Raw genomic sequence first — 25,225 nt, forward strand, 5'->3', positions numbered from 1 at the left:
CTCGCCCCAATCGGGACAATGAAACGTACAAAGGTCAACGAAACCGTTCGAAAAAATAGAAGGCCTTAAAAGTTACTGATTTCGTAAGAAAAAGAAAGAATGAAACTGAAAAGCCCACAACAAGGGGTATTTTCAGTTGGTCACCCATCCAAGTACTAACCCCGCCCAACAGGGCTTAACTTCGGCGATCAGACGAAAACCAATGCTTTCCTTGTGGTATCAGTGTCAGACGAGACAAAGGGTTATAAGAGTCATGCAAATAGAGATAAAAAATACCTGGTTTAAATGGATCTTTTGGACAATTTGGCACTTTCCTGCTAGAAACTGGACTTAACTTTTATTAGCTGATTTACACGCTCTTTCTGATACCACACGGATAGCAACGGTTCTTGTCCGATCGCTGAATACCCCTTGTTGTGGGCTTTTCATTTTCTTTCTCAACCGAAGGCGGAAGTCTCTGAATGCTAAAGGCGGAAGTCTGAAGTCCGAAGTCTGAAGTCCGAAGTCTGAAGTCTGAAGTCTGAAGTCTGAAGTCAGAAGTCTGAAGTCTGAAGTCCGAAGTCTGAAGTCTGAAGTCTGAAGTCTGAAGTCCGAAGTCTGAAGTCTGCAGTCCCTCCTCGGCTTTCGTACCCTTCCTGTAGCTGAGACTTTTTGCAGGTTTCGAAAAACGAAATATTTATTGTGATTTATCACATGAGTTGGGACAGACTTGGCCTCTCACGCAGTCGTTCTTAGGGGCGATCGTGTTACACTCCTCACATTTTTCGTCCTAGCGCGAACAGGCCCTAAGGAAGATTCCCGGGGGGGGGGGGGCACTCAAAAAAGTTTTATACGGGGAGGCTCGGCCGCGAGCTCTGACCCCTTACCCTTGTATATAACATTTTTGACAGAAATTGTACCCCTTTCGTATACCTTTTATTGAAAAAGGTACCCCTTTCATATACCTAAAAGACCTTGCATAGACTTAGAACAGGACGTTTTCTTGTCATTTTCATGTAGCGCTTAATACATTTAAATAATACAGCCGTAAATTGCGTCTGTTCGAAATATTTTAATTAAAGACCCTTTTAAATACCTAAATGACAGATTTCCATACCCTTTCGTATACCAAAACTTGTAAAATCCCTACCCTTTCATATACCTTAAGCCTGAAAAAGATACCCCTATTGGGCGGAGCCTCCCCGTATAGGCCATTATAGGGAGTACCCCCCGGGGGAAGACTGCGAGCGGAGTGAAGTTTCAAAAATTGACAGGCCAAACACGACTACTATTGGTCAGGATGGTAATAACTTTGACCTTCAAAGCTTTGCTCTATAAACGAGTACGGTCAGGGCCGTAACTAGCAAGAGGCAAGAAGCCTTGCCTCGTCTAGATTTTAACCCTAAATTAAATTAAAAAAATCCCTTCAGGTGGGAAAGTAATCTCCACTTGAACCTAATTAATTTCCCTGAAGAAATACCTCAAGAAAAATGCTATAAATAGTGCCTCTAGATTACAAACTTTTCTTTCCAGACCCCGCTAACGGCTCGTGCCTACGACACGCACAACTATTGCCTCTATGGCTACAGCCCTGACGTTAGAGCAAAAATTGGAGTACTGCTCTTTAAGCGTAAAAATTGTAAAGTAGACATTCTAGTTATATATTCTGAAATGGAATAAAATTTTCACCAATCAGAGCGTTTTGCAAGCGCAAACAAAAACGGGATGACTTGGCGTATCTCGTGGTTGCTCGCACGGAAGGGCTAGCGTGCGCTACACTCGAAAACGGGCAAGTGATTGAAGAGAAGGGCATATATGCAGGTGAGTTACAAAGTTTATTTCACTTCATTAGTCGAGTTGGAAGGTGGGGTTCCCATGCACCCATATGATGTATTTTTCTAACTTACATTTTTGTAATCCTTAGGACGTCTAGTTAACGAATTTGTATGTTCCCATCTCGAAATATTGTCCCAAGGCCTCGTTTTGGTGGCCTACATGTTGGCGCTCATGGCGGCCATCTTGGATTTTTGACAAAATTCTATAATAAACTGTCACTTTTGATTTGGACATCAAAAGAGGCAAGCAAGCTTTATTTCATTACTTTTGCTATAGAAAAGAAATTTTCCAGCTTCCCATCTTCAAATAATGTCCCAGTGCCACGTTTTGGATACCTTCATGGCGGCCATTTTGGCGGCCATCTTGGATTCTTCACAAAAGTCTATAATGGACCGTCACTTTCAAACTAGACATCAAACAGAGCATTTTTTCTACGAAGAAACAATTGGCAGTGTTATTTTCCGGGATTTAGCTCCCTAATACAATTTTAATAGTTTGAACTCGAGATACATAAAAAATGCTGATAATTTACAATTGAAATCCTTGCAGCTTCTAAGGACGATTTGAGGTCATTTGCATTCATATTTTCCAAAATGAAAAACCCTCTAGAGTTTGAAATTTCAAGATTCAAAAAAGGTTACAACCGCCAGACATCCCCGGTTTTAATGGGGATGGACAAGATGTTCTACTGAATTAGGGAGTAAGCTGCTCTTCTTTGTTAAATGTTAATGGCATTCAGCATCGCAACTTTACACCACTCAGTAATGTCAAGAGAAAATGTCACTGAGAAGCTGTCTTAATTGACACAAGCGACTTGCTGGTGCAAAAAATTTATTTGGCAGCAATAGGCTATCACCGGGGCTGTTACCAAATGCTTGCCAAACACCATGATCAACTGAAGTGCAGCATAACACCAAATGATACTGCTGTAAGACCCCCTTCACTTTTAAATCATCACCCATATCTTCTTTGTGGCTGTTTCCTCCAGAATAAATTTTCTGTGAAAGGTTTGACCTTAAATCGTGTAGAAAAACAGAGCAACTCATCATGTTCCCAATGTTCAATGACAAGGACGAAGCTCTAAAGAAGTCCACCTGAGAACAGATTGAACCTCGAGCACTTGAGCTAAGTAATAGCCGCCAAGATTGCAAGGTGCAAGACGAAAACCTGTTTGTGATGGAGGCCTAGTTCCACCCATCCTGTCGCAAATCATCTAACCAATTTCCTGCGTGATACAGATCGTAAGGTGTCTGTGCATCTGAAGGCGTTCACTGCTGTCCTTGATTGCGTTATTGGGCAGAAGGAAGACAGGTTGCTTACATCTTTGTCTTTTCCATATTCAAGAGTTGCAGATAATTGGCTTCGCTAATGCAGTGTACAGAAGTGAGATTTTGAAAGAACTTGAACGACTGGAGAGCCATGACATTTTTTATTCAAGAGTTGATCACCGTTGCCAAGGTCAATCCAGATGACAGATTGTATCATACTTCTGGTCTACAGCGTCTACAGCGCCAGCATTACTGTTGCAATTCAGTATAGCCTACACATATAAACTCAGTCAGGATAAAAAGACAAGTAAAAGGACTTCGCTCTGCTCCATCACAGCTCAATCCAACAGGTGCTAGAGGCTACTACCACTTCCGTGGCCTCCAGTCGACGAGCTTGAAGGCAAATGATTGGATGAGCCACTCCCTTCCGTCCGACCTTGTGAATTTTTTCTGAGCTTTGTCGTCTCTGGTAATTCAGGTGTAGAGTGGCGTGAGAAAGACTGTATGTATCGTTCTTTGTTTTGACCAGGCATTCTATTACGTGCTCAGCTATTACTATCAGCTCATTTAACTTTCTGTGGTAGTTTTACATCATGCTTGTCGCTATTTTTGCCCTTTCAGTATATTTTCCATGCTGAAACGAATGTAGAGTGGAAGTTTTCAAAACACATCCTCCTTTGTGCAACTGTACGAGACCCATCTCGCAGTAATCAACTTACCACCATACTTTGGAAATTTGAGCACTGTGAGACTTATTACTTCGGCTGAGAACTTTAAACAGCAAGGCCCTAGATGAAGTTTCCACTTCCCTCACTTCCCAGATTATTACTGGAAAATGCAACAAAGTGTTCACTTTGAATTGGACAATATGAACAAAAAAAAAACATCAAACATCCATCGCCTAAATTTTGCGAATAGCACCAGTAGGATCATGATACAAACAGTATCGTACCCTCTAAACGGAGCACAACAAGCTCCCAAATGTTGATACTCTAGAACACTTGGCTCCTATCCACGTCTACAGTCGAGTTGGGACCAAATTTCCTTAAGGGAGCTGTGCTTGCTCCACCCACCATAAACAGTGAACATTTCACTTCCATCAACCAGCTCTTTACAGAGTTCTCAGTGATAAAGAAGCTGCTGCATGAGGTGGTAAGAGAACGCCAACAGGTAGGTCGGCCAGGCGTATGTGCAGAACACCTTCGATCTTGGTGGCTGGATAATTGCCTTTCCCCTGATCTGGAAATTTTCAGATGAGTACAAGAACCATTATATCTTGAGTCATTCCAGGGCCATTCCAAATAGAAATGAATTATATCCATATGGGCATGGTGACATGTAAACAAATGCAGGGGCTCAGACTACGCTGAAATCTTAATTGAGGCTCAGCTTGACACCACTGGTTTCCTGAGTTGTTTTAGTGAAAGGCATATGCTAAAGCCCTATTCTGCCCGAAAACATTGAAGCCATCATGACAGCCATATCATCCATGCAGAAAACATATCAAACGCTCTCAATTTATTCTTTATAGCAAAATATTGTAAAGAAGGGTTTGTTTTTTCTTTTCGGTTTTCCAGTCCTATGAAAATAACACTCTCAATTTATTCTTCGTAGGGAAAATGCTCTGTTTGATGTCTAGTTTAAAAGCAATATTGTCGATTGAAGACTTTTGTCAAAAATCCAAGATGGCCGACAAAATGGCTGCCATGAAGGCTACTAAAACGGGACCTAGGGTCATTATATGGTGACGAGAAGCTCTCCATATATTTTGTATAGCAAAATATACTGAAATAAAGGTTTTTTTCCTCTTTTGATGTCCAGTTCAAAAGTGATGTTGATTGTAGAATTTTGTCAAAAATTCAAGATCGCCGCCAAGATGGCCGCCATGAGGGTTACCATCTGGGCCCCAAAAACGAGGCCTTGGGACAACATTTGGCGATGGGAACATACAAATTCGTTCACTAGACGTCCTCATGATTACAAAAATGTAAGTTAGAAAAATACATCATATGGGTGCATGGGAACCCCACCTTCCTACTAGACTACATGTAACAGAGTAATGTATAAATGAAGGAGATTGCCCTATTCTATTTGTATAGGAAAATTCACAGCTTTGGTCACAACCTCTTTTTGCTATTTCGAAAAAAAAAAAAACATTTCAGTCTGCAGGGCCGTAGTCTTCCTCGCAGCCGTCTTTAGTGTCGCCGTCACGCAACGAGCGTTGCGCGACGACACTCAAAACGGCTGCGGGGGAGACCACTTTCTGGCTCATATAAAACCGTAGAGTTCGCATTCAAGTAATTAATGGCTACGACATTCACATCTCTCTTGGTTACAAATTCATGTCCAAACGGTATCGTGAGGGGCTCAATGGGGTTAACCGTTAGCCGTAAAACGGTCAAAAATTTAGCCGTTAGGCGTAAAAAGTGGAAAATTTTAACCGTTAACCGTAAAAATCGGTCAGTAATTATAAATAAACCAAACTAGTTCACTTCTTCATCCCAAAAATGGTCCTAAGACCGAAAATATGTTTTTCAATAATGGAAATCAATTTTTAACTATTAAAAACAATGAAAATTAACTTCTGTTAACCGTTATAGAAATAAATGAACAGTTAGCCGTAAAAACGCCAATATTTTAACCGTTAACCGTAAAAGCCACCACCCCATTGAGACCCTCTATCGTGTTTTAGTGAGGTGAGACCGCACTGACAATTTTTATACTGCGCCATAAAAAATGTATCATTTTATACTGCGTCATATGGGAAATGTATCATTTTATACTGCGTCATAAGAAAAACTAAATTACCCAACACGCGATCATAAAAACCCCTCAACGATCAATTTCAACCTTAACTGATACTCATTCTCACTTCAGGACCTTATCCAATTAAACATAAACCCCAAATCCATTAGTTTCATTAACTATCGATAGTTACGATAGTTTTTCAAATGGTGCTCTGTAGTACTTTTTCCTTGATTGAAAAATGCCTTTCTTGTTCTCTGCCGTCCTTTCTCGGCTTTCTGTTCGTTGTTCAGAATCCGTACTGTATAACAAGCCATAAAAGCAAACTTAACGGAAGCCGCTCGTCTCCAGGGCCTTATCCGTGTTCAAAATGGTGGTTGGAAAATTAACTCCACCCCCCTCTTTGAGAAAGAAATGATTGCAACGCTATAAAATCACTAATTACAATACTATCGCAATAGTAATTCGACTATCGCAATACTATCGAAATAGGCAAAATGACCCCATTAGCCACCCCTAAAATGTTTTGCCAAATATTGTTATTTTAGTAAAAAAGAGCAAAATACTTAAAGGGACTATGTCACGGCTAAGTTAATCTTATGTTATTAAATTTTGCCAAATATTCGCTATGAAACTAAATGTTTGCAAAGAAATTAATTCTTTGATACTAAATAACAAAACCATATCTTCATGGCAGCCAAATGTGTCTTCCGGGCGTCATAAATTAAAGTTACAAGCAGACAAGATTAACTTTGAAAACTGTTCCGCCGGACCATATTTCAAAAACCCATATCGCAATCCGTTTCAATCTTCGACACTTATGGCCATCCGTACCTTCTTTTGTATTTGGTGTGTTATTTAAATATTCCTTCACTGTTTTAAGAGGTTATTTTATACATTTAAACGAATTTGATGGTCATTTCCTATGCCTAAGTTTGGCTAAAATCCGTGACACGGTCCCTTTAATTATTATAATAAGTATTTACCACACAAGTGAATAGTAGTTTTTGCGTGTGCCTGATTGGTTAACTCGGAGGTGATTAGCAAAGTACTATTCACCTGCACTTCGGTGAATAATTGTTAATTATTGTACACTTAACAGATTCCACCATGTTAATTATTATTTTTTACCATCCTTTTATTCACAAGAGTAACATCCAAGTTTAATAGATATTTTATGGGGTCAATACAGTGTAGTTGCGAAAACAGGTTTCACTGTCTCAGCCACCTGGCATTATTTTCATTGATTAACTTCGTAATAAAATAAGATTATATTTATTCTAATACAGAAAGTATGCCTCAAGATCTTTCTCCCCTCCCAAGCAACAAACAATTATTAATTTAATTATTTCAAAACACAAAAACTGGTTAGGTAACTTAAGGTGGCTCGACCCAGTTTTTTTCTAGCGATACCTAACAACTTTGAAACCCTGATACTGAAAGGGATTGATGTCAATGACAAAACTACTACATCACATGCATTACACATAGACTGAACTTCAATATGATATAAATTTTTTGGCGATCAGAATAAATATCACGTGGCAATGACGTCACAGAGGGTTTTGCTCTGAATCGATTTTTAGGCAGTAACCGCATTTTCTCTCGAGATCCTCCACGCTACGTATACCTTAGGTGTTTGCCTACATCTCAGTGGAGTTTCATCGAAATCTACAAGAGGAATTTTGAAATATCTTGGAATTTCTTTTTAGATGGTATAATTTATGCGTAAAATAAAGCCAAGACTTTATATAAAGAAATTTGCTTCTTTTTTATGTTTAATGAGTGGATTTAGCCCCCATTCCTTTTAGAAATGTCCCATTTACTACATCCAAACCTTTAGAAGAAAGTAGACTTGCGCGATTTCGAAATATATGAAATTATCTAAATCAGAGTAGAGCTCAATGTTTAGCTCTATTTACCATTTTTACGGCTACTTTTGCAAAAAAGCGATTATTTCAAAAACCCGTCGATAAATTTTTTCCAAAATTTTTCAGGGTGAAAAATAATCAGTACACCACACAATCCCTAAATTTCATGCTCATTGAAAATGTCTAAGGTTGTCTAAACTAAACGCAAAATTGAGTAAACATTGAAGCGATGTCGAAGTTTGAGATAATTTTGTGCTCTGGGATTTCCTTTTGTTTCGAGTTAAGCACAACATCGAATTCCTGTGCACCACGCGTGAAATGACTACGCTTGGCTACCTTCCGAAAGCTTTCCGAAATATGGAACAGTGGAAAAGAAATTGTCACGCATTAGCTTTTCTTGTTGGGTCGACGTCTTGGCTGAGATAAAAGTTAAAAATGCCAAGAACAAGAAGATTAGGTTTTTTCTCGTATTGAAGTGCTGCCACTTCTTTCGGTTGAACTTAGAAATGCAACAAGTAAACAACCTTTTCTAATAAATACTGGACGCCAGATTCAGCTTGCTTATAATACGTGAAGTCTATTTTCTGTCCGTTTTACTTTTTTAAATGACCGAGGAGGCATAAAAAATAACCGGCTTTGAGTTTGGTGTTGTGTGACTGCTTTCTTCAGTTGGGAATGTATTCATTTACCCGTTATTGTTTACTTGAACTCGATGAGAATATTACCATATTCCGAACCATTTCGAAAAGCTTTCGGAGGGTAGCCAAGCGTGGTCATTACACGCGTGGTGCACAGGAATTCGATGTTGTGTTTAAATCGAAACAATAGGAAATCCCAGAGCACAAAATTATTCAAAACTTCGACATCGCTTTAATGTTTACTCAATTTTGCTTTTAGTTTAGACAACCTTAGATATTTTCAATGAGCATGAAATTTTGGGATTGTGTGGTGTACTGATTATTCGTCACCCTGAAAAAATTTGGAAAAAATTCATCGACGGGTTTTTGAAATAATCGCTTTTTTGCGAAAGTAGGCGGAAAATTTGTAAATAGAGGTAATCATTGAGTTTCACTATGATTCATATATTTCATATATTTCGAAATCGCGCAAGTTTTCTTTCTTCTAAAGGTTTGGATGTAGTATATAGGACATTTCTAAAAGGAATGGGGGCTAAATCCTCTCATTAAACCTAAAAAAGAAGCAAATTTCTTTATATGAAGTCTTGGCTTTATTTTACGCATAAATTATACCATCTAAAAAGAAATTCCAAGATATTTCAAAATTCCTCTTGTAGATTTCGATGAAACTCCACTGAGATGAAGGCAAACACCCAAAGTATACGTAGCGTGGAGGATCTCGATATAAAATGCGGTTACCGCCTAAAAATCGATTGAAAGCAAAACCCTGTGTGACGTCATTGCCACGTGATATTCATTCTGATCGCCCAAAAATTTATATCATATTGAAGTTCAGTCTATGTGTAATGCATTGTGATGTAGTAGTTTTGTCATTGACATCAATCCCTTTAAGTATCAGGGTTTCAAAGTTGTTAGGTATCGCTAGAAGAAAACTGGGTCGAGCCACCTTAAAGGGGCTATGTCACGGTATTTTAGGTAATTTTATTTATTTTCGTTATTTAAGAGCTCTAAACTTCAAATTGGCAGAGCATGTCTTTTATTGGCAAAATCATAGCTACATAACAAACAAGGATGATTTTCGAGCATTGTAAATGACACTTTTAAACAAATTGAGATAAACTTGAAAAACGTCGGGCCGACGTTTTTTAAGTTTACCCGAACGCAATCCATTTTAAACTTCACGAATTTTGCCCATCCATGCCCCTTTTTGGCCTTTCTGTGTTTCTTTTGAGTTCTTCTACAGTTTTAAGCCGTTATTGTGATATTTCAGTTAATTGTATGACCAGTTGGTCAGTGCAGGAATTGCCTAAAATTGTGTGACATAGCCCCTTTAATTAGCATGCTGCATGATTTTGCAGGATAATTACTTAATACATGCAATGTGTAGTTTAATTTTCCATAAGTGGACGCCCATGGGATCAGAAAAACTGTCCACTTAGAGAGGTGTCCGCTTATGAAAAATCAAACAAGTAGTCATTTTTCTCAGTCACAGGCAAAAGTAAGCGCTTACAGAAGGTGTTCATTAAAGGAGGTTAAATTCATTTACTTTGTTTCATGAAAATATTGAAGGAACATTTTTTCAAGAATTTTCATTCAACTTCCTGATAGCCCCGTCTATCCTTGTCAAACAGGGCCTCTATCTCCTCTAAGGTTTTTCCCTTTGTCTCTGGCATAAGAAGATAAACAAAAATAAATCCCAGTAAGCAACACCCAGCATAAAACCAATAGACACCTTGGATGCTGAGAGCAATCACCATGGAGTCGTATGTCTTGGTAACAACAAAAGCCAGCGTCCAGTTTGCCATGGTTACAAAGCTGCTGGCTGGGCCACGTGCTCGCAGGGGAATTATTTCCGACATGACAAGCCACGAACCTGGTCCCCATGCTACGGAGAATATGACATTGAACAGAACAATACACAGAATTGACAGCCAGGAAATTTTGTTCGCTGGTACCGAATGACTTATTGAGCCCAGCAAGGAGACAGTGTCACTAGCTGAGCCACCATCATTTGGTGGAGGGATGTAGACCTCAAAATAAATGCCAAGTCCCAACAGTGAGAGACACATTCCAAGTGCGGTGGTCCACAGGAGAATTCGACGTCCCACTTTGTCCATCAGCAAACAGGCCAGACCTGTGCCCACAAACTGAACCAAGCCCACTGCAATAGAGATGAGCTTTCCATTTGAAAAGCCTGCAATTGCAAAGATGTGCGCAGCATTAAAGAGCACTGCACTGACTCCAGAAAATTGTACGAAAATCATTAAACCAATGCTGATGATCAGGGGCTTTGCTATTGCTGGTGATAACACATCACACAGCCGAGGCCTCTCATGACGATCTGTCAAAGAAAATACAATTTATTACTTCAACTAGCCCCCAATAAAGACCATTTTACGCTTGCAATTTTTGTGACAATTTTTATTTGCTTGTGTAGATGAGGGAAATTAGCCAATTTTTATGTGCCAAAATATTTGATGAGAAGCTGGCGTGTTTTCTTTACTGACAAATTAATAAACGTTGTCACATACGAAAAATTGCTGTGTAGACGACTTGTCACATAAAATGTTGCAAATATAGCGTCAGCATATTGATATGTGGTCCCAATCTTCCACTGGCCACTGTGCACATGCATCTCTGTCTGTGTCATGTGTGCTAAGTTCCTCAGCACGAATAACATATTGAAGTCCCCAAACATTTTGTGCGATGTTTGTGAAGTTTAATGATAGATTTCATCACCCATGTAAGAATAATCTATTTACATCTAAGTTGTTGCTCATGGGAGTTTAATTACTTGGCACTAATAAAAGGCCATTTCCAACAGTATGAAATTCTATACCTTCTAAAAGACCATTTGAAGAGAGGAAATCAAAATCGGGCATTTGAAGTGAATTATTGTACTTAAAGCCTAATGAATATGAGGAATAGTGAATTTTATAAATTTTCAGAAGTTCTTTTTCTTGTGGAATGGGTCAATCAAAGTCAGCTAATTAAATATGTATAAATTAGTGAAAAATGGCCGTTTTTGCAAAAGGTGCCATAACTTGGAGGGAATAAAATATTTTGAACTAATGTTTTGCCACAGTTAATAGCTCACCATGCCCAACATTTGTGCCAGGTTTGAGCAAAATCGGTGGTTTGAGCTGTATCACATCCTGCCTGGTTTCCTTATGGACACATTCTTTTTAAGGCACATGTGTTTACGAACGGTGTCCAACAATCAAACACTCTACGATGTTTTTGAGTTCATGGAAGGATTTTAAACATTCTAAATTCAGCCATTTTGCCTAGTGCACTTCAGTGCAATACAAGAAAGCAAATTTATGTGTGAATGTATTGCTATGGCTAAGTTGAAACTGAAAAAGGAAGTTGCCTGCCCAAAGTAATTTTGTTCAATTGGAAACCACATAATTAGAGGTTTTCCAAGGTTTTTTGACAGGTAAACCACCTTGAAACAACATTGAAATTGTCTTAGAACTTAATTTAAGTGAGTATTTCTTTCTTAGTAAATAATAAAGATGGTAAATTTCAAGCTCGGTGATAAATAGTGAAGAAATTGTTCAACATGACACGAACGTGGGACAAAGAAAAAATCTAAGTCCCCGACGGGAATCGAACCCATGGCCTCCCAGATACCAGTTGGGCGCTCTAACCATTAACTGAGCTACGAAAGACTCGTTGTGAGCTGGGCCATTTACTAGGTTGATATGTGACACGCGTCCTGCATACTAGTAAATGGCCCATGGCCAGCTAACAATGTTGCTCGGTTGGTTAGTAAGAGCGCCCAACCGGTGTCTGGGAGGCCATGGGTTTGATTCTCCGTCAGGGACTAAGATTTTTTTCTTTGTCCCACGCTCATGTCATGCTGAACAATTTCTTCACTATTTCTTTTTTCTTTTCTAAAATTGTGCGATTTTGTACGAATTATGCGATTTTTGATGAATATGCAAAAAGTTGCCATTTGAGGTTGAATCACACCATCGCGTAATATCAGAAGGTCTGAATTTAAGCCACCCTGCCTCCCACATACAATGTACCACATGATCTTAAAAACAATTCTTCCACCTCTATGAACAATGATTCGCAATTGGCCTTACCAAGAGTTGCCTCGATTGTAAAGCACTCTTCTTCAATGTCAACATCAGGACCTCTTAACCAAAGTAGAGCTTTCAATGCTTCACTTCTTCTGTTCTTTCCCAGCAACCAACGAGGCGTCTCTGGCATGGAATACATTAGAATTAGGAGCAATCCTGGGGGAATTGCACCAATAAGAGCCAGCCACCTCCACTTGCACAGGACACCCATTACATAGGACAGTAAAAGGCCCATTGTCACTGCCAGTTGGTTGACAGAACCCAGCATACCACGCAGCCGCGCAGCTACAATCTCGGCAATGTAGACCTAAGAAAAAAGCGGCACCATATTTAGCAGTTCCCCCCTATCAATTACCTGGGTTTTTGCAGGTGACTGCCGGAGTTTCACCAACTATACTAATATAAATTATATGTCACCAGTTACTCTTGTCATAGCAATCAGCTCGCGACAAATAAACAAGCTTGGTGTTGTCACAGCAGCTTACTCTTTTAGTTGCTGATGCCTACATCAAAATATTTTGAAACCCCTGAATTAGGTGGTAAGTTTTCAGGGTTCTAGACATTGCACCATTTACCAGTAATTAAGGAAAATCTAAAACCTTAATATTCAGCATAAACCTACGTGTGTAAGTTACAGGCCATTTAAGGACGTTCGCTCTAATTGTTTATGCGCATCCTTACTGCGCCCGTAATTCATGTCGCAACACCATCCATGCCATACATTGAGCGTGCGCGCTGAGAAAACTTTCTAAGCACATATAGGGAAGGTGGCCGTTCTGCTCACTTCGCTTGGAGTTAATGCTCTCTTAAATGGTCGGTGACCCCTACTTTTTTCTTAACGGATTACTTTTGTTAATTAATATCTACGTTTTGCGAGAAAATGAAAAAAATCTATCGATTGGAAGTTTGTTTTTATTGTCCGACTGACGTTTGAATTACGCTTTTCGAGCTTTTCGTTTTGCCGTACGAAAGTTTTTAATGCCTTATTTTCAGGGTTAAGTCTTACAAAAAGGATATCAACACTAGGAATTATTTAAGTAACAGATGCCCTTGTACAAAATGTAACTAAGATCGTTTGCCTCCGTTCACTTATCTTCGATATTATTAACTAGAAGCCTTGTAAACACTGCTGAATTACGCGCGCCAATTTTTCAAAATCAAGGTAGTTTTCCACACGCTTTATCTATGAAACAAAGTCGGTGACCCCAACTTTTTTTTACATTTCTGACACAAGTTACTCATTACCGGCCGCAGTAAAAATTTTAAAAAAATCTATCGAGTAGAAAATTTTTGCGCGAACGTCCTTAAGGTCATTTTTTCCAACCTCTAGAGGTTACCTTTTTTTAACCTAGGTTATTTTTTATTAAGTTAAACTTGTTTTTTTTTTAATATATACATTAGGTTAACAAGTAAAAAATTAAGATTTAAACACCTCCCCCCAGGAGAGGGGGAAGGCATTCCCACATATCAGCTATATTATAAAGGTACGTGCCACTTTGATGGGTATGGATTTCAAGCAGTTTAATAATCTGGGATAGGGTATAGAAATCAGAGAGTTTTGTTCTAGAAAGGGTATCATTTGTCTGGAAACTGATTGGTGGTATATGTTGAATTAGTCCAGAGTAGGAATAGAAACTGGGAAGATAAAGAGGCTATCCTAAACGTAAATAAAATCATTGCGGCATCGTTGTTGACAGAATACGTTTTCTATTCAAACACTGATAACGATACAGTTAAAAAAAAAAGGTCGCGGGAAAGGGTTGCAAAATCAGCTGAACATATGGTCTGGTAAAGGGTAAGGATTTCAATGTCCCAGCAGCACATTCCCACCCACCACCCAAAAATATACAGAGTCTCCCCAGGCACCTCCCCTCCCTCGCTGTCTCTGATTCCCCCTCCAACATCCATACTGTCTTACCCTTCCCTGCTATTATCCTCCCCCCCCCCCCAAGTTGTATCATCTAACTCTTTTACCATTTACTAACCTGCGCACTATTAGGATTGACTCTAGGCCTCCAGATTTGCTGTCCAACCCCTTATCCACTTTGCCACATAAGAATTAATAATGTTGGCTGAACCACTATTTTTTAAAAATATATGACTCCATATCCTCCCCCCCCCCCAAGTTGTATCATCTAACTCTTTTACCATTTACTAACCTGCGCACTATTAGGATTGACTCTAGGCCTCCAGATTTGCTGTCCAACCCCTTATCCACTTTGCCACATAAGAATTAATAATGTTGGCTGAACCACTATTTTTTAAAAATATATGACTCCAATCCAAACCCCCCGGGGGTGGGGGGGTACTCAAAAAAGGTTTATACGGGGAGGCTCCGCCCCAAGTTCTAACCCCTTACCCTTTTATATACCATTTTTCACAGAAATTGTACCCCTTTCGTATACCTTTAACTGAAAAAAGGTACCCCTTTCATATACCTAAGAGACATGGCGTGGACTTGAAATAGGACGTTTTCTTGTCATTTTTATGAAGCGCTTAATAAATTAAAATAATACAACCATAAATTGCGTCCGTTCGAAATATTTTAATTAAAGGCCCTTTTAATTAGCCAAATGACAGATTTCCATACCCTTTCGTATACTTAACCTCGTGAAATCCCTACCCTTTTATATACCTAAAGCCTGAAAAAGGTACCCCTTTCGGGCGGAGCCTCCCCGTATAGGCCATTATAGGGAGTGCCCCCCCCCCCGGGGGAGAACGCGGAAACGCGTTTTAAGTTGTTAACCATCGTGGACAGCTTGGCCACCTACAGTTTGAAATTGTGTATCCTCTGAAGTCTGTAGTATTGGTCCATGTCCACACGTAATCATTTTCCACTTTGGATAGCGTTTTAAAACGTTTCTGTTTTTGATTACCGTTTTCATGGGTTACGTGTTGACGGGAGGCAAAAACGGAAAGAAACTTTAAGTTTTCAAAGGAAACGGATACACGTGGACGGGGCGTTGTTTTTTTCCTGTTAACGTTCAAAGCATTAAAATGAAATGTGTTAACAATTAATGCGTACAAAGATGTGGTACCTTATTGTTACTTATTTTCGCGGTATTTAGCGAAAATGGAACGGGCATATTTCGCGGGACTTAATTTTCGCGATTTGGCCAAAAATGCGCAATTAACATAAAAAAAAACACGATAGAAAACTTTTAAAAATAATTTGTGTGGGTCTTTAATTTATAAATGGGTACCAGCAAATTGAAAACTGGGGGGAAACCCTGTGATGGACAAGCATCCCATCCAGGGGAAAGTAGTAAAAATTAAGTCCCGCGAAGATAAGTAACAATAAGGTATTTATGCGCCTATTCCGTCAGCTTGTAGATTTTGAAACGTGACAAAATCTGAAACCAATCGATATCAATTAATCTATCGATTGTTATTGGAAATCGATACCAATCGATAACCACACGAATATTCGCCATCGATTATCAATATCAATCGATTAATTGATTGATTGATATCGATTGGAGAGAAACATTACGTCGGCTTCGATTTACTATAAAATATAAAATTTACTCTAAATGATTCAATAAATATATGTTATTTGCCGGCTGGGAGGTCCGTATAGTGAAAAACTGTGACCGAGGTCTTGAAGGCCGAGGTCACAGTTTTTCACTATATGGACCGACCCTAAGCCGGTAAATAACTTATTTATTTTTTTCCTTCTTTAATGTGTTTGATTAAAAAAACCCTAAAAAACCTACAAAGATTTTCTTGCAAAAATGTGTTTGTATTATACGCGCGCATCCAATGTTGAGTCGATCGCTATTTATAAAATAACTCAGATACTACGCGCGCTCTGATTGGTCAAATTGATCAAAAAACCTATGTACTTGACGGCTCGTGATTTACTCGTGTTCTCACAACATCCCGCGCGGTTTTATTACGCCAGCAAAGCCCAAGAATGAATCGACAGAACAGCCAAGGTTTCAAGCGAAATAATCGACTGTAGAAACGGATGTACAGAAAAGAAAAACTGATTTACTGCGGGGGCAAGCTAGTGTCAACTATTTCTAGTTATTATTATCATTTTTGTACAGTAAACAGTTTCCACTGTGCTATTATTCATAACTCTTTTATTCACAAGAGTAATAAGAGTGACATCCAAGTTTACAAATTTTATGGAGTGCATTAACTGTGGAGGTACTAAAATTGATTTCAGTCACAGCCACCATCATTTATATTGATAAACGTAGTATTAATAATTACAATAACAGCAAAACATTTTTATCTATTCTAATAAAGAAAGTAGGGCTCCAGACACGAATAAGGTACAAAGGCAAAAATATAATTCTGAAGTCCCACATATTTTAAATCTCTCTTCCCTCCCAAACAACAAACACAATAAATTATTTTCAAACAGAAAACTCGTGGAGGTACCGGGGTACCTGACTAGAGTAGTCACACATTTTTCAGGCGTCATCTTCAACCTTATCTATAAGTGGACACCCTTGGGAACAGAAAAACTGTCCAATTGGAGAGGTGTCCGTTTATGGAAAATCAAACAAGTAGTCATTTTTCTCAGTCAAACAAAAATAAGTTACTACTTACAGAAGGTGTTCATTAAAGGAGGTTTTAAAAATTCATTTACTCTGTTTCATGAAAATATTAAAATATTTTTTCAAGAATTTTCATTCAATTTCCTACTTACAGAAGGTGTTCATTAAAGGAGGTTTTAAAAATTCATTTACTCTGTTTCATGAAAATATTAAAATATTTTTTCAAGAATTTTCATTCAATTTCCTGATAGCCCCGTCTATCCTTGTCAAACAGGGCCTCTATCTCCTCTAAGGTTTTCCCCTTTGTCTCTGGCATAAGAAGATAAACAAAAATAAATCCTAGTAAGCAGCATCCGGCATAAAACCAATAGACTCCTTGGATGCTGAGCGCAATCACCATGGAGTTGTATGTATAGGTAACAATAAAAGCCAGTGTCCAGTTTGCCACGGTCGCAAAGCTGCTGGCTGGGCCACGTGCTCGCAGGGGAAATATTTCTGACATGACAAGCCATGGAACTGGTCCCCATGCTAGGGCGAACATGAGAATGAAAAGACCAATGCACAGGATTGACAGCCAGGAAATTTTGTTCGCTGGTACAGAATGACTTATTGAGCCCAGCAAGGAGACAGTGTCACTAGCTGAGCCACTATCTTTTGGTGGAGGGATGTAGACCTCAAAATAAATGCCAAGTCCCAAAAGTGAGAGACACATTCCAAGTGCAGTGGTCCACAGGAGAATTCGCCGTCCTGCTTTGTCCATGAGCAAACAGGCCAGACCTGTGCCCACAAACTGAACCAAGCCCACTGCAATGGAGACAAGCTTTCCATTTGAAAAGCCTGCGACTGCAAAGATATGTGCAGCATTAAACAGCACTGCATTGATTCCACAAAATTGCTGGAAAATCATTAATCCAATGCTGATTATCAGGGGCTTTGCTATTGCTGGTGATAGCACATCACGCAACCGAGGCTTCTCATGACGATCTGTCAAAGAAAAGAAAATCTATTACTACAGTGAGCCCCCATATAAAAAGCCCTTTGCATCTTATACACATACACATATGTTTAGTATGGGCTAACAATAATAATAATATTAAAAGATAGTAATAATAACAATAATAATAATGATAATATAATAATTATACTTTCTGACTTGGGCTTTTCAGGGCAATGTGAAACAAATAATTATTGTGAATGAACATAACAGGGTTAAAAATCTCAACTGGCAGGAGGCAGACCAGTTTACAAACATATTTACAAACATAAACGAGGAGTTGAATCTGGGACTATCGAGTACTTTGAACCCAACTACCAGACCAACTATTCTGCCAGGCTCCCGCCAATGCTGACGCTTAGGGGCTTTGCTATGAATGGTGGGAGGTACGGTGGCCTAATGGTTAGCGTGCCGGACTCCAGATTGAGCAGTCTGGGATCAAGACCTGGCCGGGGTCACTGTGTTGTGTTTTTGTGCAAGACTTTATTCTCATAGTGCCTCTCTCCACCCAGGTGTACGAATGGATACCAGCGAAATAATGTTGGGGGATCTTACAATGGACAAGCATTACATTCAGGGGGAAATAGAAAATTTCCCAGCTGCTTAATGCTACAGAAACCGGGATAAGCTCCAGATGAGTTATCATGAAAATCCACAGCAAGTTCAAAAGAAGATTCCCTGAATTTCTCAAACTTTGACAAAAAAATTATATTTTCCCATGGACCTGACATTAAATAAAATGTACCCTGATCTTAAAAAACAATTCTTCTGCCTGTCTAAACCATGAACAATGATTCGCAATTGGCCTTACCAAGAGTTGCCTCGATTGTGAGGCACTCTTCCTCAATGTCAACATCAGGACCTCTTAACCAAAGCAGAGCTTTCAATGCTTCACTTCTCCTGTTCTTTCCCAATGACCAACGAGGCGTCTCTGGCATGGAATACATTAGAATTAAGAGCAATACTGGGGGAATTGCACCAATAAAAGCCAGCCACCTCCACTTGCACAGGACACCCATTACATAGGACAGTAAAACGCCCATTGTCACCGCCAGTTGGTTGACGGAACCTAGCATACCACGCAGCCGTGCAGCTACAATCTCTGCAATGTAGACCTACGTAAAAACACAGCACCATATTTTATTAGCAGTTGCCCTCCACATGTATTGATTAACATTGCACCACTTACCAGTAATAACTGAACTCAAACCCTTGATTTAGCATTCACCTACATTTATAGCAAACATAGCTACCTTTTAAAAAGCCCTTACTGGCATATTTAATTTCTTTTCAGGAAATCAAAAACGTTTAAGTAAACTGGATGCCCTGTAGTTTTATTTCACCGAAAAATTTTCATAGAAAATTGTGAAGTTGATCTGCAACCATGGACATTTTTGGTTGAAACGCTCTTGAAAACATGAATTTATCACCATAGTAACTGTTAAATACGTGTCAGTACCCCCGTTCCCCCTTTCAATGTTGGCAAGTGGTAAGAGGCTTTCATGTGTCAGATGAATGTTTTTTAACAACATTGCATAGGGGTGGGGAGGGGCAAAATGTGTGTGAATAATTATTTTCCAATACCTGTGACCATGGTTGTGGATGGTGGTCACCCAACTAGTTTAGCTTTTTAGTTATTTTAGGTGACCAGCAACTGTATGTATTTTTTAATTTATTTATTGTTTAAGTTGCAACTTGTAATTTTACAGTTCAAATAAAACCTTGTTGTAGTTGTTGTTGTTGAGACACATGAAATATATCAAAGCACTCTTGAATAAACCACAGGGTTCTGTCTACGTTTTAGAGTAGATGGTTGACATATAATAGGCGGTCAGATAAGCACTTGTTTAACACATAGGCTATGTCACCAACAAGGCGACTCAATACCTGAACTAGCCGTTTTTTCGCTGGTTGCCAGCACTTAAAGGGACTAGTTATGTCATGGATTTTAACAGATTTTTGAACATTGCTATTTTAGAGGACTAAAGTTGTTTAAAAGCCTGTTTGGCTGTGGATGGCTCGGATGGAAATGGATTGCGATTTAAAATGTTAGCCAAAGTTTTCAAGTTGTTCTGGGTGTCATAAAAAATTTAACAGTTTAGATTGAACATCTGCAAAATGCCCTTGACATAGCTTCTTTAATGAGACTCCTGAACCATTGTGTGAACCAGTTAACCTGGCATTTGCTGACCCTCTTTGACGGGCAACCCTGTTCTCAGTAGTCAATAACTAATACAAGAAGCAGGGTTTTATAAGAAATAGGGATTTTGCAACTGGCTATAGGTATGTAGTAAACGCAAAATAGCCATTATACTTTTTTGAATACCACTGATACTTACTGGAACAGCAAGCGAGATTGTGCCACAAGCCAAGCCTGTTATGATACGGCCAGCGTAAAGCATGGAACGGTTTGGAGCATAACTTATGAGTAACCATCCTAGCTCAAATGGTACAACACACAACATAATGGTGCCTTTCCGACCCAATCTGTCAATCGCCCATCCACCAATTGGACTTCCAAAAATGGCACCAACGGTAACTAAGGACTAAAAAAAATTGACAGATAAATTGAAATTCAAAGATTAGAAAAATTACACATGTATATTACAAAATTTTGGTCACATTACATGGGTATCACCATCTCAATTTTTCCTACTGTCATCTTGGAGGTTTGCTTGCCATGTGAAAATTGAGCCCTCTCAAAAGTAAACCAGCAATTAACCCCTGAACAAGTTATAGCAATAATGCATTGAATGAAAGTAAGCATTGGCTCAAAGATGAGTGGAGGTGTATATGTTATGGTCCAATTTTAACCTTGGTTCAAATTTTATTTTATTTTCTTCTCGAATATGGTTATGTATGATAATGAGTTTAAAACAATAATAAAATTTGAACCAAAGATAAATTGAAGAGCTCCAGGGAAGAACGGCCTCTGGAATTTCTGGCTAATTCGAACATTATCGAAACAGCTCCAAATTGCGCATGCAGGTTTAAATGTTTACGTGTGCTTAACACTGTCCTGTGTTTTATTTCACTGGTCTTTCTTTCGTTTTTGAAAAATTACGCATGCAAAAAGACAAGGTTTTTGCTGGCGTGGCATCTTTTTTACTTTTCTTTCACAAACGATAAACAAAGAAGTCCTTTTGTTCCTCAAAACAATGAAGTCAGCTAAATTTTTAGGGTTACAGTCCTAGCCCTAACGCAAAAGGTAACCCCAAGGCCTTAGGGTCAGGGTTAGAGTTTCAGATTAGGGTTACAGACTTAGCCCTAATGCAAAAGCCTAGCCCTAACACAAAAGCTTAACCCTAGCGAAAAAGCTTAACCCTAACCCCAAGGGATTAGGGTTAAGGTTTCAAGTTAAGTTTAGATTGCGCTTTTAGTGCAGTAAGCTTTTACGCCAGTTTGCTTGCGCCTAGCCTTTACTGCAGTCTGCTTGCGGTGAGCTAATTTTTGTTGTTTCAGGCAAGACTATTTTAATCTGTTACCGTTAGCTGTAATTTGAGGTGAAAGTAAAATAAAGATTGATTGTTGTGTTAGACTGATTGACTGAATACGTTTGCTGGTGTTGCCACTTTATAGTCTAGTTTTGCTTTCAGTTAAGTGCCGCCGGCTTGCTCTGACCACTTCTATCTCCACTCCTTACATCATCACACATCTACAAAATCCCGCGAAAACAAGATAAACTAGGCACGAATCGATTGATTTATTGATTGATGAATATTTAATGAGGCACAGAAAAAATTTTGCGAAGGGAACGTACCCTGCGAAACATCTAAAGAATTTTTTAAGTCTAAAACCAGTTCGCTTCTCGGTAACTTTGTCGCTGCAGCACCCAAGGGGACACTGCAAAACTCACACTGACATAGTTCCCGACAAGAGATCTGTGTTTTTTAGACTTTAATATTTACCACTTGGCTCCGCCGGCCTTTGTCAGACAACTTTCTCTTGAGCGCTAAAAGGCACTATTGTACAAAACAATCGCCGAACATCTCTCATTTCTTCGAGAAATGCTGTGAGACTTACGGGTTTTCAGACTTAATGATGTCCTTCAACCGCCAAGTGGACGCACTTGCACTCAAACGAACCAGTAGTTTATTTTCCCAAGAAATGCGCCATTTTTCTTCTCTGTACTTGAAACCCTAACATGTGACTTAAGACGTCACAACAGAATAGCGAGTCCCAGTCCCTCGCTGCTACCGCCTGGGAGCAAATTAATGGCGGTCGGCAAAGTTGGTTTGTGAAACGCTGTTTTTACATCCCGGACGACTGTAATAAAGTTCCTCGAGGCAAGATTTGCACACGCGATGCGTGGAAAAATGTCTAGTGCTGGATTACTGTGGACAATGTAAGCTACATGCGTAATTTTTTGAAAACGAATCAAAGACCAGCGAAATGAAACACAGGACAGTGTTAAGCACACGTAAACAAACCTGCATGCGTAATTTGGAGCTGTTTCGATAATGTTCGAATTAGCCAGAAATTCCAGGGGCCGTTCTTCCCCGGAGCTCTTCAATTGAGCCACAACATGAATACCGGTATGTCATTGATGCAAACTGTCAAAGAGCATCAGAAATGCTGTATGGACACGTGCTGCTACAAGACACAGTTGCTAACCAATGGAAAAATTGATTCGATTTACACTGGAGACAGACCATCCGAGACAAACTTGGCCAAACAACGTTAGTTCATCTGGTAATCCATCTTTGTAAAAGTATGGGCAAACATGAGAATCAATTGATTCAGACAAGTTATTTCTGTATATCATCTATCAAGACAAACTAAGCAGATAGTTCATCTGGCCAAATCTGTCTGCTTGCCAGTATTTATACAACTATTTATATTGCATGAACTAACGTTGTTTCCCCAAGTTCGTCCCAGATGGATGATCCATCTCCAGCATAAATCGAAATTTCAAAACTTGACCAGAAACTCCAATTCAGCAAAGAAATCCAAGCAGTAAAACAATGGGGCTCTAGGCTCCATGGCAAAAATATTTGAGGGCTCCCATGCACCGGCCCCCGAACTTACGAAAGCCGAGGAGGGACATCAGATTTCAGACTTCAGACTTCAGACTTCAGACTTCGGACTACAGACTTCGGACTTCAGACTTCGCTTGATTTCCGCTGACCTCCGAGTTGTTGAGTTGTTATAGTCCAACGGCTTAAGCACCAAACTTTGCAGGATTACAAGCATTCGCATACTAATCAATTCTTGATATAGTGCCAACGCCAATTTCCTATTTTCAGCTAGTAAACAGCAATGAAATTTTCAGCCAAGAGGCCCCCCTGCCCCTTCCCCACAAAGTATTTTTTCTTGTACTTTTATAAACCTTTTATTGTTGATTTTTATTCATAAATACAGATATGAATGCTTTTAATTAGGCTTACAATTGTTATTTTTTACTATCTGTTTGATACCAATAATTAAATAGGAAATTATTGCATGGGAAAAGATTTTTCGTTCCCGCCCTCTGCTCCCTCGCGTCTTTCGTTTTGCGCTAGCGTTCAGGTCTCTCGCGATCGGTGAACCGTTCGCTAACAGAAGAAAAATTGGAAAATATAGGGCTGTGAACAGTCTAAATTACAGCATTTCATTCTAAATTTTGTATGTGCGACTTGGTACAGTAAAAACCCGCGTGTAAGAACCTACTTTTTTCAGAGTTTGGCAAAACAGGTTCTTGTATTATGGGGTACTTATTGACAGTTTAGGCTAAGTAGGTTCTTAATCAGGTTCTTAATTTCTACAGAGTAGACATTGTTGTTGATTATCAGAAAATAGTATAAAATCTGGTCTGTTCTTCACTATAAATATTTATTAATGCACCCATGTTGCCAAAAGTCCAACAACATACTGTATATACCCCAGTAACATCACCTTTCTGGTTTTTGGTAAAAAAAATATATAAATTAAATAGTTAAACCCCACATATAAGAACCTGTAGGACTTTGTTTGGCTAAACAGGTTCTTATATTTTGGGGTATTATAAAAGCAAATTTCTGCCAGAAGGTTCTTAAATGCCTAGGTTCTTACACGCGGGTTTTTACTGTATCACAACCTGGACAAACAAATATTACACGAAATTTCATTGATTTTAACCCTATCCAGACCGGGAGGGGCGGAAAGTGCCCGCGCTGACTTTGAACGCTCATAACTTTTTCAAGATTCAAACATACCCTACCAAACTTTGCGAGTTTATCTAAAATTTATCTGTTAATAATTTGGTAGGGTAAGTTGTTGTGTCAGGAACTTGACGTCACCACAGCAACAGCATTTTGACAGGCATGTTTTCCCAATTTTGTAATTTTTGTGTTTCTATTAATGAAAAATAATTTTAATGCAATTATTTTCATCCTTTTACGGTTTTTAAGCACAGTTTTATTGATTTGAGTACTTTGCAGTAATTTTGGGCGGTTTATGACGTTTTTGAAAAAATTCGAAATCCAAGATGGCGGATCCAAGATGGCGGCTGTTTTGACATTATGATGCAATTGTCACGTCATGTGACGTCATCTTCCCACGTGACGTATTCCAAAAGATAGGTGTTTGGACATACTATATATTCCCCAAGTTTCATTGTGATTGCTTAAATATTCTGGAAGTTACGGAGGTCTGAAAAGATCCAAAAAAGCCCGGTCTGAATAGGGTTAATAAATTAAGGTTTCCATGGAAAACAGTGTTTTTCCGGCTTGGCACTATATCTGAAATAATTTCTGTTGGTGACCACTTACATTGTGCCAAGTTTCATGCTTGTATCAAAAAGTGCACAATTCAACTAAAATTTCGAGCTAAGCCGCCGGACTATTAGATCAGGCAGATCCACTCTTTGAAGTCAGATCCAGATTAATTTATTGCTATGAATAAAATTGAATTAATAAATTCCCACCTTACAGACCTGCAGACAGCGGTACCCGGAACCATTTTTTTTTCTTTACTTCACACACAATAGGCCGCAATATCGTTTATGGCTTATACATGACCTCTGGACTTAATTACGTTAAACTGGACAAACAAACAAACTAGATTAGAAAGAGCGCGTAAATTACCTAATAAAAGTTAAGTCCAGTTTTAGCAAGAAAGTGCCAAATTGTCCAAAAAAATCCATTAAACCAGGAATTTCTTTTTCTCGATTTGCATAACTCTTATAACCCTTTGTCTCGTGTGACAGTCCAGACAGAGATCATGTATAAGCCATAAACGATATTGCGGCCTATTGTGTGTGAAATAAAGAACAAAAATGGTTCCAGGTAAGTGAGAATAAATTAATTTAATTTTGATCATAGCAATAAATT

The 25,225-nt window shown here is 39.0% G+C and overlaps 2 protein-coding genes and 1 pseudogene across 2 annotated transcripts in view; all 3 read right to left on the bottom strand.

Moving 5' to 3' along the window:
- Nucleotides 1–111: 111 nt before the first annotated feature.
- On the bottom strand, nucleotides 112–230 carry LOC144667001 (5S ribosomal RNA; annotated as a pseudogene).
- A 9,696-nt stretch (nucleotides 231–9,926) lies between these two features.
- LOC144664905 (solute carrier family 2, facilitated glucose transporter member 8-like) lies at nucleotides 9,927–12,642 on the bottom strand. The gene is made up of 3 exons (XM_078526108.1): nucleotides 12,375–12,642; nucleotides 11,177–11,245; nucleotides 9,927–10,678 (listed from the first exon to the last, which is right to left on the bottom strand). Exons 1-3 carry the CDS (start codon nucleotides 12,640–12,642, stop codon nucleotides 9,927–9,929), a joined length of 1,089 nt encoding a protein of 362 aa, XP_078382234.1.
- A 3,860-nt stretch (nucleotides 12,643–16,502) lies between these two features.
- Nucleotides 16,503–25,225, bottom strand: part of LOC144665262 (solute carrier family 2, facilitated glucose transporter member 8-like) — a 112,264-nt gene continuing 103,541 nt past the window's right edge. The window contains exons 2-4 of the mRNA XM_078526474.1: nucleotides 20,276–20,482; nucleotides 18,748–19,051; nucleotides 16,503–17,926 (exon numbers count right to left, since the gene is read on the bottom strand). Coding sequence (XP_078382600.1) covers nucleotides 17,175–17,926; nucleotides 18,748–19,051; nucleotides 20,276–20,482 — 1,263 coding nt within the window. The 3' untranslated portion in view covers nucleotides 16,503–17,174. The remainder of the gene's footprint in view (nucleotides 17,927–18,747; nucleotides 19,052–20,275; nucleotides 20,483–25,225) is intronic.

The sequence above is a fragment of the Oculina patagonica genome, chromosome 9 (genome assembly GCF_052425735.1).
Source record: "Oculina patagonica isolate OP01 chromosome 9, crgOcupat, whole genome shotgun sequence".
Taxonomy (NCBI): Eukaryota; Metazoa; Cnidaria; class Anthozoa; order Scleractinia; family Oculinidae; genus Oculina; species Oculina patagonica.